We start from the raw sequence: 14837 nt of genomic DNA, 5'->3' as shown, positions 1-14837 counted from the left end.
CAAACTGACTTTTTTTTTTTTAGTATGGTGAATCATTCCTATAACTCTTTCTAAATGAATCACAAGTTAGCAGTTAGTAAAACGGCATTGTCCTATTAAAGACCTGTCAGTTGTGAAATTATACATAGTTACTGCAAGGGGCCCCGTCTCCTGCCCAAGTCAAGAATAAAGCAGAACTAAATAAATCAATTTAACTGTTTCTCAAAACCGTAACTTTCCAGACATGTCACAGTTGCTTGTGCTCTCAACTGAAGTGAACAGTCAAGCCATGAAATGGCTGGTGTCATAACAGATCACATGTGCAGCTCAATGGCAGCTGCAAATCAAAGAGGCTTTCCTTGCTGTAAAGGATTGGATAATGTATTTCTGCTTTAAGCCCCTCTTCTCCCAGCATTAAACTTGTTCTATGGCTTTTGTGGACTGGCATAACATTTATTAACTGAGTGACAGGAAAAACAGAAGAGGGACAGGGTTTAGTCTTGAACTTTTTTTTTTTTGTTTGAATTGCTTTACATTTATTATCAGGTAATCATATTTTGCTCTTAAAGCTGAGCTTCAGGAATGACCTGTATTGATTAATTACACTGCTCCAGCTTATCACACTGTAAGTTTTCCTATTCCGTATCCGATTGGCTGCTGGGGAAACTAAAAATCACTGTAGCAGTTGTGCTACTACAGTGATCGCTGCAATATTTTGAGTCCTGCTGGGCTTCTGTGTGACCGGCCTTCCCTCTGCACACTGAATACACGGGGATGTTCAGTTAACACTGCTGCCATTCATAGAAAGCTTTGTATTTTTTTCAATGAATACAAGGCATTCTCTGAACAAGATGGAGATCATGATGTCATCGGCCTTACTCTCCAACTCCTCAAATCAGATGACACCTTTTATTCATTGAAAAAAAAAAACAAGGTGTTTGGTGAATGACGGCAGTGTCCAATCACCTGTGCTATGTGTGCGGAGGCGAAGTTTGACTTGGAAGATCACGGCTATCAGTGTAGTAGCACCAACTTCTACAGTGATTTTCACCTACCCCAGCACTGCATCAGGTATGAGTTATGCATGCATACTTTTTGCTAGGCTGGATTCATGCAAATATGCAATATAGATCATTCCTGGAGAACTTTATAGTTTTATTTTATTTGAAATTCAAATTTTGAATTCTGAAGTTAGTGGTTCTAAAGCCTCAAGGTTTTTTATCTTAATGCTTTCTAGGATAAGTTCACCTTTCTCAACATGTTACATCCGTATTTAGGTTGTAACATGTTGAGCATCCACCACCTCACCTGCTCGATCTGCCCCCTCCCTGTGACAGTAGGAGGGGGACCCTATCCCTGCACCCACTGTCACAATTTGAAAAAGGTGTGGTTTTGCAGGTCTCCGCCATTCATTCACAGAGTTCTGTGGAGGAATGAACTAATGGCTTGTAGTTCTCAATGAACTGCAAGGGCGCAGTGAGAGCTCTTGTAGTCCATTCAGCTTCCTGTACTTTCACAACTGCCTGCCCGTATCAGAGGTATGGATAGACAGTGTACTGTCAGTCTGCAAGAGCTTTACAGGCTCCCAAGGAAAAAAAAGGGTAAATGCAATTTTTTTTTTTTTTACCTGCTAAAAATGTACATTTTTTTAATTTTTTTTTTAAAAGGTCAACTTATTTTTTATGGTGTCCCCCTTATACTTACCTGAGCCTGATTCCAATCCAGTGCTGTGCACAAGAGCAGCGTGTCTCTCCTCTCACTCCTCCATTGATTGATAGAAGCAGGAGCCATTGGCTTCTGCTGCTGTCCTTTAAATCCTATAACGAGGTAGTCTATGGAAACAGCCAGTAGGGCTCTGGAGCAAGCCCACAGGAGTACTCTCCTTCCCCTCCCCAAGTGGCTTGCTGGGGATGGGGGGTGCTCAGAAGGCAGGAGGAGCCAGGAGCGCCGGCAAGGGACCCCAGAAGAGGATAATCAGTGCTGCTCTGTGCAAAACCATTCCACAGAGCAGGCTTGTTATTTAAAAAAAACAAAATTGAAGGTTTAAAATTTCTTTTACTTTGAACAGATACTTATTATTATGCATTATTTTTGCTCTCTCCAGATGCCTCCAAATGTGGAAAAAGCCCTGAGACTGTTTGGACAGCTCCTGAACAACAAAACATTCTTGTTGACTTTTATACATACGCTGGAAACCCAGCGCAGCTTCTCCATGCGGGACCGCGGTAACGTGGCCTCCTTGACCATGGTGTCACTGCAGGGTCGCATGGAATATGCAACAGTGGTTCTGAAACAGCTGTTGAGTGACCTCATTGAGAAGAACCTGGAGAGCAAGAACCATCCTAAATTACTGCTACGCAGGTGAGACAAAAGTACCAGTCCATAAACGTGGCCGTTTAAATGGAAACCCCAAAACATTTTGTCTGATTTGGATAGGGGGAGCAGAATTTAAGTTTTATCTGCTTTTTATTTCCACTCATTTGCTTTCCTGCTTACAGTGCTCACCAAGACAGATCTTCTGAATATGAACACTTTATAAATGGGGAGTGGAACACTTTATTGCTGCCTGTGTTTTCATGTGCTTGAGATTACAAGGACACAGATACACATCTCTGATACACAGAGATGAAACAAATCTCCCTACATAAGTTTTACCTGTATATGTGCTGTCTTCAGCTTTCTACATTCTTTAGAAAGTGCACATCGTGTTAGTTTTTACTTCCTCTTCCAGCAGTGGGAGGGAAGTCTCGGCATACACTGTGTGACAGCTGATTGGAGGAAAGGCGCACACCCCTCCTCCACATAGGCAGAGGAAGAAAGAAACATGCAGAGCTGTGCTGTGAATAGACGAGCTCTCTGCTAATCTATTTTATAGCACCCACCCTGACACAAATGTCCAGCTGCTTTTATCTCCTGTATCGGATAACTTGTCAGAAGTTATGCTGATAACAGAACGAAGCAGCAGAAAGACACAGGACTCAGGGCTTTGGAGAGCGATAAGTAAACCCTACAGGTATATGTACCCAGGTCAAATTTCATGCCGTACAGATATATGTACCCAGGTCAAATTTCATGAATTGGGTTAACATCCACTTTAACCGGTAGCCGACCAGCCGCCGCAGTTATACTGCGGCAGGATAGCTCGGCTGCGCGAATTGCTGTACTGGTCCTTTAAAAGCTATTGCAGACACGAGCCCGGCGGCCGTGACTTCCACCGGCCACCTGCGATCACTCCACAGAGAGCCAGAACGGCGATCTGTCAATGTAAACAAACAGATCCTCTTACTGTCAGGGGAGTAGAGAGAGATCATCTGTTCCTAGTGATCAAGAACAGAAATCTCTGTCTACTCCCTGTCAGTCCCATTCCCCCACAGTTAGAAACACCTCCTTAGGGAACACTTAACCCCTTGATTGCCCTCTAGTGTTAACCCCTTCCCTGACAGCCACATTTATACAGTGATCAGTGGCTATTTTTAGCTCTGATTGCTGTAATAATGTCATTGGTCCCAAAAAAGTGTAAAAATTTCCGATCTGTCTGCCGCAATGTCGCAGCCCCGCTAAAAATCGCTGATCACCACCATTACTAGTAAAAAAAGAAAAATTTATAAAAAATGCCATAAATCTAATTGTTTTTCTCAAATGATGAGTCTGTTCATTCCAAAATCAAATGTTAAAACTTAATTTTGAAGTACTTTTAAATGACATTTGTCAGGTCATCAAATGTGCTGAGAATTTTTATATGCACATTTTCATAAAAACTTTCAAAAAAAAGTTTAAAAATCACTAGTGCATTTATTGTATAATTTTGTCTCCCTGCAGGACGGAGTCAGTGGCTGAGAAAATGTTAACAAACTGGTTCACTTTTCTACTATACAAGTTTCTGAAGGTAAGCAGATCAGAAGCTCCATGCAGATATTTCCATGTCACATATGCTACTATCCCCTTTAACAATTCCTTTGTAGGGGGCACTCTTAGTCACGTCCACCTCCATCCTCCATTCTCTTCTTCTGTTTTGTTATCCCTAACCCCTCCCCCTAGTTCCGCCACCTTAGCAGGACAAGTTGACATCTTGAAAACCCAAATTTCCAACATAATATCCACATGAAACGACTATAATCGGACACTACTTTTTTTTTTTCTGTTTTTTTTTTTTTTTTGTAAATGTGCTTTTTTTTTACTTGATACTGTTGATACTTACTGCTATTCTTCTGATGGATCAGATCACACAGAGTGCAATAGCTAATGGTTTATAACAAAAGCAGGATGGTGTCACCGGTAGGCTTTTGTTTACACTACAAGCATGTGACATCCTGGAAAAGGTCTTATTGGTCATTGGGGGCCACTGGGTGTTAGGCCTGTCCCTTTCCTAGGAGGAATATGGACATTAAAAGAGAAGTTCACCTTTCATAACATATTATACCCATAGTCAGGGTGTAATAGGTAACATGTTATGAATGCACCAGCCCCCGCACCTCCCGCTCCCTCACTGTGCCAGCTAGTGGGGGATCTTCTCCACCCGCTAGGTGTCAACATTTTTGTAAAAAGGTGTTTGTCGGGCTCCGCCCACCCAGCCATGTCACTCATTGACAGCGCTCTTTGGATGGAAAACTACAAGGTCTGGCAGCCTTTGCGGCTGTTGGCTTGTAGTTTTCAATGAACTACCAGGGCGCTGTTAGCACTGTGGTAGTTCATCCATTCTTTCTGTTAGCATGTATCGGCTTCCCCGTGTATAGCAACCCTTTACACTGACAGGTCTGCAGGAGACCTGCATGTAATCAGCAATCTGCTGATCGCTGGTGCAATGCTTTACAGTCTCTTGCAACAAAAAATAATAAATGCACATTTATTTACCTGCAAAAAATGTGCATTTTTATTTTTTTCTGAAAAGGTGAACGTTCAACCGGTTAAATGAAAAAAAACACGACAGATCTCTACATCAACATAAGCAATGTTTATACAGGGCTCTCCCCCGCTACCCCCCGTTAGACCCCATGCACACTATTAGATTTTCTGCAGATTTTTGTCTTTAGATTTACCAAAACCATATAATACGAGGTCAAACATTAAAAGTTTAAATTTGTATGCAATCAGGAAGGCCCTTGCCCTACATGGTTTTGGTAAATCTGAAGACAAAATACAAATATAATTGTATGGGGTCTTAGAATACACACAAAAGCTTTGCAATTGTGAAAGAATGAACCCTCCTGTGTTTTGTGATCTACACTAGGAAAGGAATTTCACAGGTAAGTCAATAATCCCATTCCCTTATTTGTAGTTCAGACAGATCTAATGTGCACAATAGGGGTTCCAGCCTTTGAATAAGGTCCATAATGAAATTAAAGTAGCTGTAAAGGCGAAATGTTTTTTACTGTAATCCATTTTCTGCATTAAGGTAAAAAACCCTTAAACAGCAGTGCCCCCTTAGCCTCCCTCCTTACCTAAGTCCTGTATTGATCCAGTGCTGTGCCCATCTTCGGTTCTTCTCTCCTGCTCTCACAAGCTTTGGAGAGCATCAGGAGCCATTGGCTCTTGCTGCTGTCACTCAAATCATGAGAGGAGGGAATGGGGGGCTTCCTGTGGTGGCACACCAAAAAGAGGAGGAGTTTGCAGCACTGGCAGGAGGCTCCAGAAGAGGAGGTTCAGGGTCAATCTGTGCAAGACCAGAGCAGGTAAGTAGAAACATATTTGGTGTTTAAAAAAAAACATGAATCACTTTAATTCCCATCTGCACTGACCTTTTGTAGCCAAGTTATGTGACAGACGTAAGTAAAAGGTGGTGGTAACAGGGTTGTAATTCCTGATTATAGGAATGTGCTGGAGAGCCACTCTTTATGCTCTTCTGTGCGATAAAGCAGCAGATGGAGAAAGGTCCTATTGATGCCATCACCGGGGAAGCCCGCTACTCACTAAGTGAGGACAAACTCATCCGGCAACAGATCGACTACAAAGTCCTGGTCAGTCTATTTTGTTGGTCTACATATTTCTAAGTATATAATGATGCACTGTACCATATGATGCATGCAGTCTTCTGAACCTAGGTCTTTCACGGTCTGCTCCTCTGCACATCTCCTAAAGGATATGTGTATATTTAGAAAGTTGTCTGTTCTTGCAATGGGCAAAGAATATATTGACACATGCTAAACCATTTACCAATTTTTGGAACAAATATTTTTTTGAACTGCCCAACTTTTGTGGAATGCTTGTAATGTTCTCATATTGCCAAGAGTGCCTACTTCATGATGATAAGTAGGCAAGGCCTTTGACAGGCAGCACAATTGTACTGCAAGCCTGCTTGATACAAACCCCCCATCTTCCCTTCTTTTAGAGAAGGCAACTGCTCATAGCAAAGAGTATATGGAGCCCCAAAGGTGGTAAATCCCACATTGAACCTTATATAAATATACTTCCAATGCATATCTTCACACACTGTTTCTCTCTAAAGAAAGGTCCTCTGTGATTGACTAGCAGTTATGATTAGAATAAGATGTTTCAGTAGAAACTTTTTTTTTTTACACAGCAACCTTAAAAATGTAAGCAAGAACGGAAAGCGCAAAATATGGTGGCCAGTAATGAAAAGGGGTAAAATATGTAACTAAACGTAACCTGAGAGAATAAGAAATATACAAGTATGGACTAGTAAACACAGTGAACGTCTCCTTGTGCCTAAGGACTCATTTACTCCTATGTGTGCATGTTTTAATATTCATTGTGCTGCCTAGGCCTATTTATTTCCTATTAGTCTCCAACAAACATCAACACACAAAAACCGTACCTAAATCATTTTTGATCTATGCACTGCATAGCAGCAGGTGCAGTCACATGCAGGATTGTAGTGTGTGAAGGGTTAGGGGAGTTGTTTCCTGCACTGACATACCTTGGGGTACCATTAGAAATAAAACACTGTACAGTGCATGTTACTAATACACATGAAGACATGCAAACTTGGGCATTGTGACCAATTTAGATGGAACATGTCCAGATAGAAGTATGGGAGCTGTCAAAAGGGAGGTACTCGGAGGGTCACCTGAACTTTGATATTGGCAGGCCTATCTCCTGCCTGATCTTTTATGTTGTTTCAGATTGTGTGAAGTAGGGCAGTTGATGGGCAGCCACAATCATACCTTGGGTAACCTTTAAACCCTACGACATTCCAGTTACACTGTCAGGCCTAATTTAAAGAAACCTAAATAAGAGAGTGGGGGTTATACATTTTTGATAAGGAACACTATAACACAATCATTTAAGACTTAAAATTCAGATTGAGTAAGCCCATTTGTGACTGATTCTCTTTAACTGTTTTTATTTTTCACCTCAGACTTTGAGCTGCATCTGTCCGGACAGTGAGAATGGCACAGAGGTCCCTGTTAAAGTTCTCAACTGCGATACGATTACCCAGGTGAAGGACAAGCTTCTGGATGCTGTGTACAAAGGGATTCCCTATACACAGAGGCCAAAAGCAGAGGATATGGACTTAGGTGAGGGTCATGGTTTCACGTTAATGTTTATCCATGTGCTGTATGCGAGAGCAAAAGTGCCCAGCTCTGGTCCTTAAGGTGCTCTAACTGCTAGTATTTACTCTTACACTTTTTTTTTTTTCTCCAGACTCTCAGGCGTGATTAATGATGTTTTCTTACACGGGTTACTATTGTGAATAAAATATGGGTTTATGAGATTTGCATATCATTGCGTTCTGTTTTTATGTAGATTTTACAGTGTCCCAAATTTTACGGAATTGGTGTTGTATGTATAGGGCCCTTTGGTTAAACTGCTTGACTACTAAACTTTCTCGTAAGAAACATTTGATCCTCATGGCTCTTGGAATAGTTTTGGACTCTTGCACCAATGATGCTATCATCTTCTCCAGTAAAAAACGCCTTAGGAGCAGATTGCTAAGTCATCTCCAGATGTTCTTACTAAGGAGTGTTTTATTTAGTTTTCAGGTTGCTATCAGCTTCCAATCTATGTTAGTGTGTTGTCAATGGCAACCACCAAGCAACTGACGTGATTACTGACTGCCTGCTGTGTGCCTGCAAAGATGCAGCGCCGCATCCAAAGCTGAAGATATTGTGTAGTGATGGAGGCTTTGCACTGTGCCTGCAACGGCACCCACTTTTTATTGGACAGCCTTTGATACAGTAATGGCACTGAGGGACATGCCCCCCTGCCCCTGGATACAGGAAACCTTAAGCCCTGCCCTCCTGCTGGCTAAACTCCACATACATTCATTGGTCTGTACACAAACCTGTTGCTCCACAGAGCCTGACAGCAGTCAGGTGACACAGTAACAGCAGCTTCATCCCCGCCATGATCTCCTGTCATTATACATTGTACCTGCATCAGATTTGGGGAGACGCATCATATACTTTGTGCACAACCACCATAGTTTTGGACTTTTATGTTATAATAAGAATTTAACAATTTAGATATCAACAACTGTGTTTATTAATGTAGTGTTGGCATTAAAGTGGAAGTCCTTGCTAAAAATAAAATCCCTGCATACATAGCCACCAACGTTCTAACACTAACCTATCTAGCCCTGAAAAGAAAAAATCAGTATACATACCTTTTCTGCAGGCGATCCAACCTGATCGCCAGAGGCGGAAGCTCTGATCCCACACTGAGCTTCACTGTGTAGGCGGGTGCAGAGGACACGTCATTCAACGGAAGCCCCATAGTAACTTTTGGGTGACGTCACTTCCCATTAATTTCACAGCCGTTGTCGGCCGTGTCCTCTGCAGAGCTTCCACTGCTGGAGATCGGATCAGATTGCTTGCACAAAAGGTATGAATACTGATTTTTTTTCTTTTCAGGGCTAGAGAGATTAGTGTTAGAATATTGGTGGCTGTAGTTGCAGGGATTTTAGTTTTAGCATGGACTTCTAATTTAATATGAGGTCATTAGACTGTCAGTGATGGTAATGTGTGTGTATGTATATATAGATAAACATAGATATATATCTATCTATCTATATCCCCGCCATGAAGGAACCATGCTATGTTAACATTTATAAAGGCAGTTTTATTCAAGAAGTTCTCGGTGTGCTTTTGACATATTTATCTTCTCTTCCTAGTTTCAGTAGACATATACGATGCCTGCTTACTTGTGCCAATCTTCCTATCTCACCAAGGATACCTGTGTTTTTGTGTAGGGCTTTTGAACTTCCAGTTTGTGGTATTTCCATTGGGCCTGTCTTTTGCAACTTCAGCGTTCACCAAGGTGCTGGCTGCAGTGTTGGCTATGTTGTGCTCTTGGGGTATTTCCATTGTGAAAATACTTGGGCAATGTCCTGTTGCTGGAACAGTCAGCAAGATCCCCAGAGGACAATGTGTTTTTCTGACTATACAGACAGTACAGAGGTTGAGATGGATCCTGAACCTTAAGAAGTTATCACTGGTTCCAACTCTTTCCTTGGAATATCTGGAGCTGATCCTGGACACTTCTAAGCGAGTGTTCCTTTTTTTTTGGGGGGGGGGGGGGGGGGGGGAGCGGGTACCTGGTTTTGACAGGTACCCGCTTCCACTTCTGAGTAAGATCGCTGCTGCAATCTATGCGTATGTCCAGAAGACAGCGGGACCATTAAGAAAGCACAGCGCGACTTGCGCAGTAAGAAACTGACAGCTTCCCTTAGTGAAGATGCTGGCGCCTGCACCCAAAGCCGATTGAAGAATCGGCTCAGGTGGTGACATCGCTGGGACCCCCGGGACAAGTAAGTGTCCTTATATTAAAAGTATTTGTAGTTGTAGACTAGAGCTCCCCTTTAAGACTCTGTTTTCAGGTCTGGTTTCTTCAAGTCGGAAGCTCTCCAAACCCCTGCTTCTGTGTGAGGATCTTAGTGCTCATGATGGCATCCATTGAAGCTGTTACCTTTGGAGAATATTTGCAATGCAATGTCTGGTCATCGTAGGGAAATTTTGTTTTGTCTTTAGAAAAATCCACTTGGGCACCTCGGAGGATCCTGACAACAGTTTGTTAAATTGGGGGGGGGGGGGGGGGGTACCTTTTTGTGCAAGAAAATTATCTTCTGAGGAATCTGATCTCCCAATCAACATCCCTGGACCTGCTGACAGAAGCAGGAGATGTTCTTGTGGCTCTGTGGGATCAGTACACCTTGATCTATGTCTTTCCTCCCCTAAAATTTCTACCTTGTGCCACGCAGGATTAAAATGGAGAACATTCCACGAAGACCCAGGTGGATGTAGTACACCAACCTGGTAAGACTTTGTGTAGATTCACTGTGGGGTCTGCCAGACCATCTGGATCTGCTATCCCAAGAATCAGGTTTACCAACCTGTTTCTAGGTTACTGGCTTTAATGGCATGGCTATTTGAAGACCAGAGTCTAAGGGACAGTGGCATCCCCAAGTCTCTGATTCATATGATGCTCAAGACTTGGAAGTCCACTTCTTGCAAAGTCTGTCATTGAATGTGGAAGGCGTGGTTTGCTTGGTGTGAGTCTAAGGACTTTCTGCAATGGGTCTGGACAAATGCTTGGCTCTTAGTACTTTTATTGGTTGTTTGCTTTGTTGCCCCTTAGCTTTTGGACATCCCAAAAGTTTAAGACGTCCTGTGCCCTCAGTGGATTCCAAAGAAAGGATTTTACAATGAGGACCAAAATCCATTTTTTTCCCTTGTGTTTAATGTGTGAAATGAGTCTCTTGGATTTTGGCTTTGAGAGCTGGAGTTGAGAAGTTACTGTGTTTAGAGGAGCAGTCATATTTGTGTTTGATGTACCCATGTTACTATATATAACCACCTAACATACAATTTGGCAGGACACTTGGGTAGCTTACAGCAATAAATTCCTAAAGGGTAACCGCTTTGCTTTAATGAGTGTGTTAGATCAATAAAATACATTTTAGGCCAATAAAACATACTGGTGATTTCTTCAATTGTCTTTCTCTGCAGAATGGCGTCAGGGCCGTATCACCCGCATTGTTCTCCAGGATGAGGATGTCACCACCAAAATTGAGTGTGACTGGAAGAGGCTGAACACACTGGCGCATTACCAGGTGAGTCATACAGCATACACATTTCATAATCTCCTCATCTGTGTCTTCTCTTCCCATGGCACTTCTCATTATACTTTTGAATTTACATGTTGCCCCTTATGCTTTTTACTAGGTCACAGATGGCTCCACTGTGGCTCTCATTCCCAAGCAGGTATCAGCCTACAACATCACCAACTCCTTCACATTTACTCGCTCACTCAGCCGGTATGGTACGTATATTACTCACTTTCTCACTGATGCCCTCCAGCCTAAGTTCCCCCTTTCTTTAGTACATAAGCTACATTTTTTATTGCACCATTTTCATATTTAGACTAACAGGAATAAGTGTAAGAATTTATAGAAGATAGCAGCCATTATAATTTATTATCTTATTTATTGCTGGCCCTGGCCGTTTCTTCTCATGTAAATCCTGTGAAATAATTGTATGGGGGGCTAGTGACAGCTGTAAATCTACTCTCTGCCAATCTTTCAGTGCTGGATTATGTATGCTCTGTCACTGATTGGACCTTTTGCCATATTCTTCTCTGCATTGTTTAGTTGTACCAATGGAACGCCATTTCTCGTTTTTCAGAGAGTCTTCTACGGACATCGAGCAGCCCAGACAGCTTGAGATCGCGAGCTCCCATGATCACCCCAGACCAAGAAACTGGCACTAAACTCTGGCATCTGGTGAAAAATCACGACCACACGGACCATAAAGAGGGTGATCGTGGCAGTAAAATGGTGTCTGAGATTTACCTCACCCGGTTATTGGCCACAAAGGTAACACCATTGTTTACCACCAGGGCTAAAAGGCTGGGGTGTTGTGTATGTAGTGACTGTTGTGCAAAGGTCTGACAAATTATTTTTGCTTTGCTGCCCCTTGCAGGGTACTCTGCAGAAGTTTGTGGATGACCTGTTTGAGACTGTGTTCAGCACAGCCCACCGGGGCAGCGCTCTGCCTCTTGCCATCAAATACATGTTCGACTATTTAGATGAGCAAGCTGATAAAAGGCAGATAACGGATCCAGACGTCCGACACACATGGAAAAGTAACTGGTGAGCAAAAAAATTTATATGTCTGAGCAGAAACACACCTGTCAAATGACTGCACCCTTAACATAATCTAAGATGAGAACTGTCTGACAAACCAGAGCAAACCTTCACACAAACCTCTGACATTTTGATATTTCATGTGAAGAGATCTTGCTATAATTTGTTTAGAACTTCATAGGATATTTAAAGTCAGCATTTTCTAAATCCATGCCAAGGTACAAAAATATATCTTAATCTTATAGTACAGGAAACAGGCAAAATATTGACAGACCCTGGTTTAAAAGCTCATACCTTCAGTTAATTAGACACTAGCTAGATTTTGAGGACCCACCGGGCACCTCCCCTATAACCCTACCCCGCTCTGAGTTCTCAGTTTTGAGCTAGTGTCCTAAGGGGATGGGCCTCTTCTACTTTACGGAGAAATCACTCCTAGCTTAACTAGTTTTTTTATTTCCCTTCCTTATTTTATCTTCAAATTCATCAATCAACTCTTCACTGCATTCTAATGCCACAAATAGAAGCAGTGTATCCAGATCAGTGCAACTTTGGTAAACCTTTGGAGCTGTTCCTGGACCCCACGCTGTGGAGATAGCCTGTAATGTTGCTTTGGACACTGGATCTTGCATTTAGTGCAACATGTATAGTCAGCCACAGGGTGCTATACAGGTCCAGGCTGTGGCCGATCTATTTGGAACCCAGTCCCTGAAGACCCCCTTCGAGGGTGTGCCCACTGAGAGGGGAGAAGCCTGGACTTTATATGCAGTCCAGCGTGGTATATAGGTAAGACAGCCATCCCTGTATCTCTGACCGTGTAAGAGATGGGGGTATATTTGAAATGTATTTACTTTTAGTGCAAATTTTTTTAATTTGGTTCTAAAACTCAACCACTCAGAGCTTAGTCTCAGATGGATGACAAGGTGTTACATCACACTGCAGGTCGCACTTTTTACTGCCACTTCCACCTAGACCTCTTATATGGTATTTCAGAGCTTCATCCCGCTCTTTTGCAAGGAGAATTCATTATAGGACAGTCTACACCAGTGTTTTTTGTCTTGTGGTGCACCAAAAAGATCTAAAAATGTTCACACCACACCTGAAAAAATTTAACGATTTTTGAGGTGAAGAACTTATTTATTTTTACATATATATTTAATTTTAAATTTATTGTGAAGGATGTGCCTGCTTTCGAGAGAAAATCAGATTGAAGCGAGGCTCCAAAGTCGACAAACAAGCACCGATTTCAACATCGATTTTAAGAAGTCTCTCTCTTTTCTGATTTGATTTCAGTCAATGCTGAAAATCCAAACTCACAAAACAAAAACCAGATATCCACTCACATGAGGGAGGAAGTATACAGGCACATCATAAATAGAAGGTGTTTCTGTGGTGCTGGTGAAGTTGGTACAGGGTTTGCGCTGTTGGAGAGCTTGAGAAAGGAGCGATGCGGCCTCCCCATGGACTACCGCACGTGCTCTGAAACGCATTGCGTCATTTCCTCCTGGTGAGCCATTTCCGGTGAGTGCTGCGTCGCGTTGCATTCCAAAACTTGCAGACTGCCATCAAGTCCTCCCACCCTGGCCCCGTGGGTCTGACTGCTATTAGTCTTTGCTGACGGCTCCCCGAAATATTTTTCAAAACTCCCACGACACACCTGCAAATCTTTCGTGTGCCGTGAGAATCATTGGTCTACACCCTGGTGGTTCTTCTGGAAATGCATACCCTGTATTCAGCACCCTACTCTGAGTACCCCATAGGGGAATACATAGAGGGAAATGAAGAGCACATTGAGGCAGTATTGTAGGAAGCTGCAGAAGATTTTTCTATTCCAGGTTGTCACTATTATGAAGCGGGAGCTTCACGCAACATACTTGCTAACATAAGATAACTTACTGCTGCCGTCTGCATTGTGCAGCTCGATTCTCCTCCAGTCTCCACCATGCACCTTTGGGTACAAAGAGCGCGTGTTCATGAACATAGAGAACGTCTAATTGGGTCACTTCAGAAAAGATATTTACTCCTTCCAAAACCTCACCCTATGGTTGATCCTGCCATCTCCGTCTTAAACATCTTTCTGTACCTATTCAAAGATTCTGCAGATAGGAAGTTTAAGACTCTCTCTTAAAGGCTCTGGTTTTAGGATGATTCAAGTGCATTACATTTATTGTGCACTTTATTTCTATAATTGTTACTTTGTATTACCGTATATAATGAAATATTCATACAACGCACCAAAATGCAGAATCAGTGGGAGCCCTGAGCTTATTTTCCTGCAACTAGACAGTCGCATCTCAGGATGATGGGAGACGGTGACACCCATAGTGTGTTGCTTATGTCCAGTCTAGTCCGTAATCTCGTTTTGGTTGCTGTCACTGCAGAAAACCCTGCTTCACAAAGATAGAATGATAGAAATGGAAGCAGGCTTTTCAGTACTTTTGTGGCAATCTCAGGAGATTCGAAGTTGTCTCAAATATCCTTTTTAAGGCCACCGTCATTGCGATCTCAAGCAGTTGATCCTCTTCTAGCACAGACAAAGGCAATTCACCTGGCTTATTCACAAATGATAATTTGTATTTTCTTCAGTGATTTACAGCCATTGGATTTGAAAATTCTGGAAAGTTCTCCAGTTGGCTAAACAGTGCAAGTTCCCAGCTCATTACCCATGCTGGTGCAACTGTCCTGTGATCGGTATTGACTATCCTTCTGTGTTCTAGTTAAAACAGCATTCCAAATTTTAGGTTAGACCAGGGCTTCCCTATGGAGTTATCAGTCCAGAGCTGAGGCAGTTTTTCTGTCCCCATCTCTGCAACAAACTGTC

General features: G+C 42.4%; 1 protein-coding gene across 2 annotated transcripts in view; it reads left to right on the top strand.

Annotated features, from left to right (window-relative positions):
- The window catches only part of PLXNA3 (plexin A3), a 233310-nt gene that overhangs the window by 201770 nt on the left and 16703 nt on the right, over positions 1-14837 (top strand). For both annotated transcript variants that reach the window (XM_073599797.1, XM_073599798.1), the window contains exons 22-29: positions 2084-2340; positions 3799-3865; positions 5787-5933; positions 7295-7454; positions 10884-10987; positions 11100-11196; positions 11559-11749; positions 11856-12025. In XM_073599797.1, coding sequence (XP_073455898.1) covers positions 2084-2340; positions 3799-3865; positions 5787-5933; positions 7295-7454; positions 10884-10987; positions 11100-11196; positions 11559-11749; positions 11856-12025 — 1193 coding nt within the window. The remainder of the gene's footprint in view (positions 1-2083; positions 2341-3798; positions 3866-5786; positions 5934-7294; positions 7455-10883; positions 10988-11099; positions 11197-11558; positions 11750-11855; positions 12026-14837) is intronic.

This window comes from Aquarana catesbeiana, linkage group LG09 (genome assembly GCF_042186555.1).
Source record: "Aquarana catesbeiana isolate 2022-GZ linkage group LG09, ASM4218655v1, whole genome shotgun sequence".
Taxonomy (NCBI): Eukaryota; Metazoa; Chordata; class Amphibia; order Anura; family Ranidae; genus Aquarana; species Aquarana catesbeiana.
Note: the sequence above shows the minus strand (reverse complement) of the source record. Positions and strands in the feature narration are given on the sequence as shown.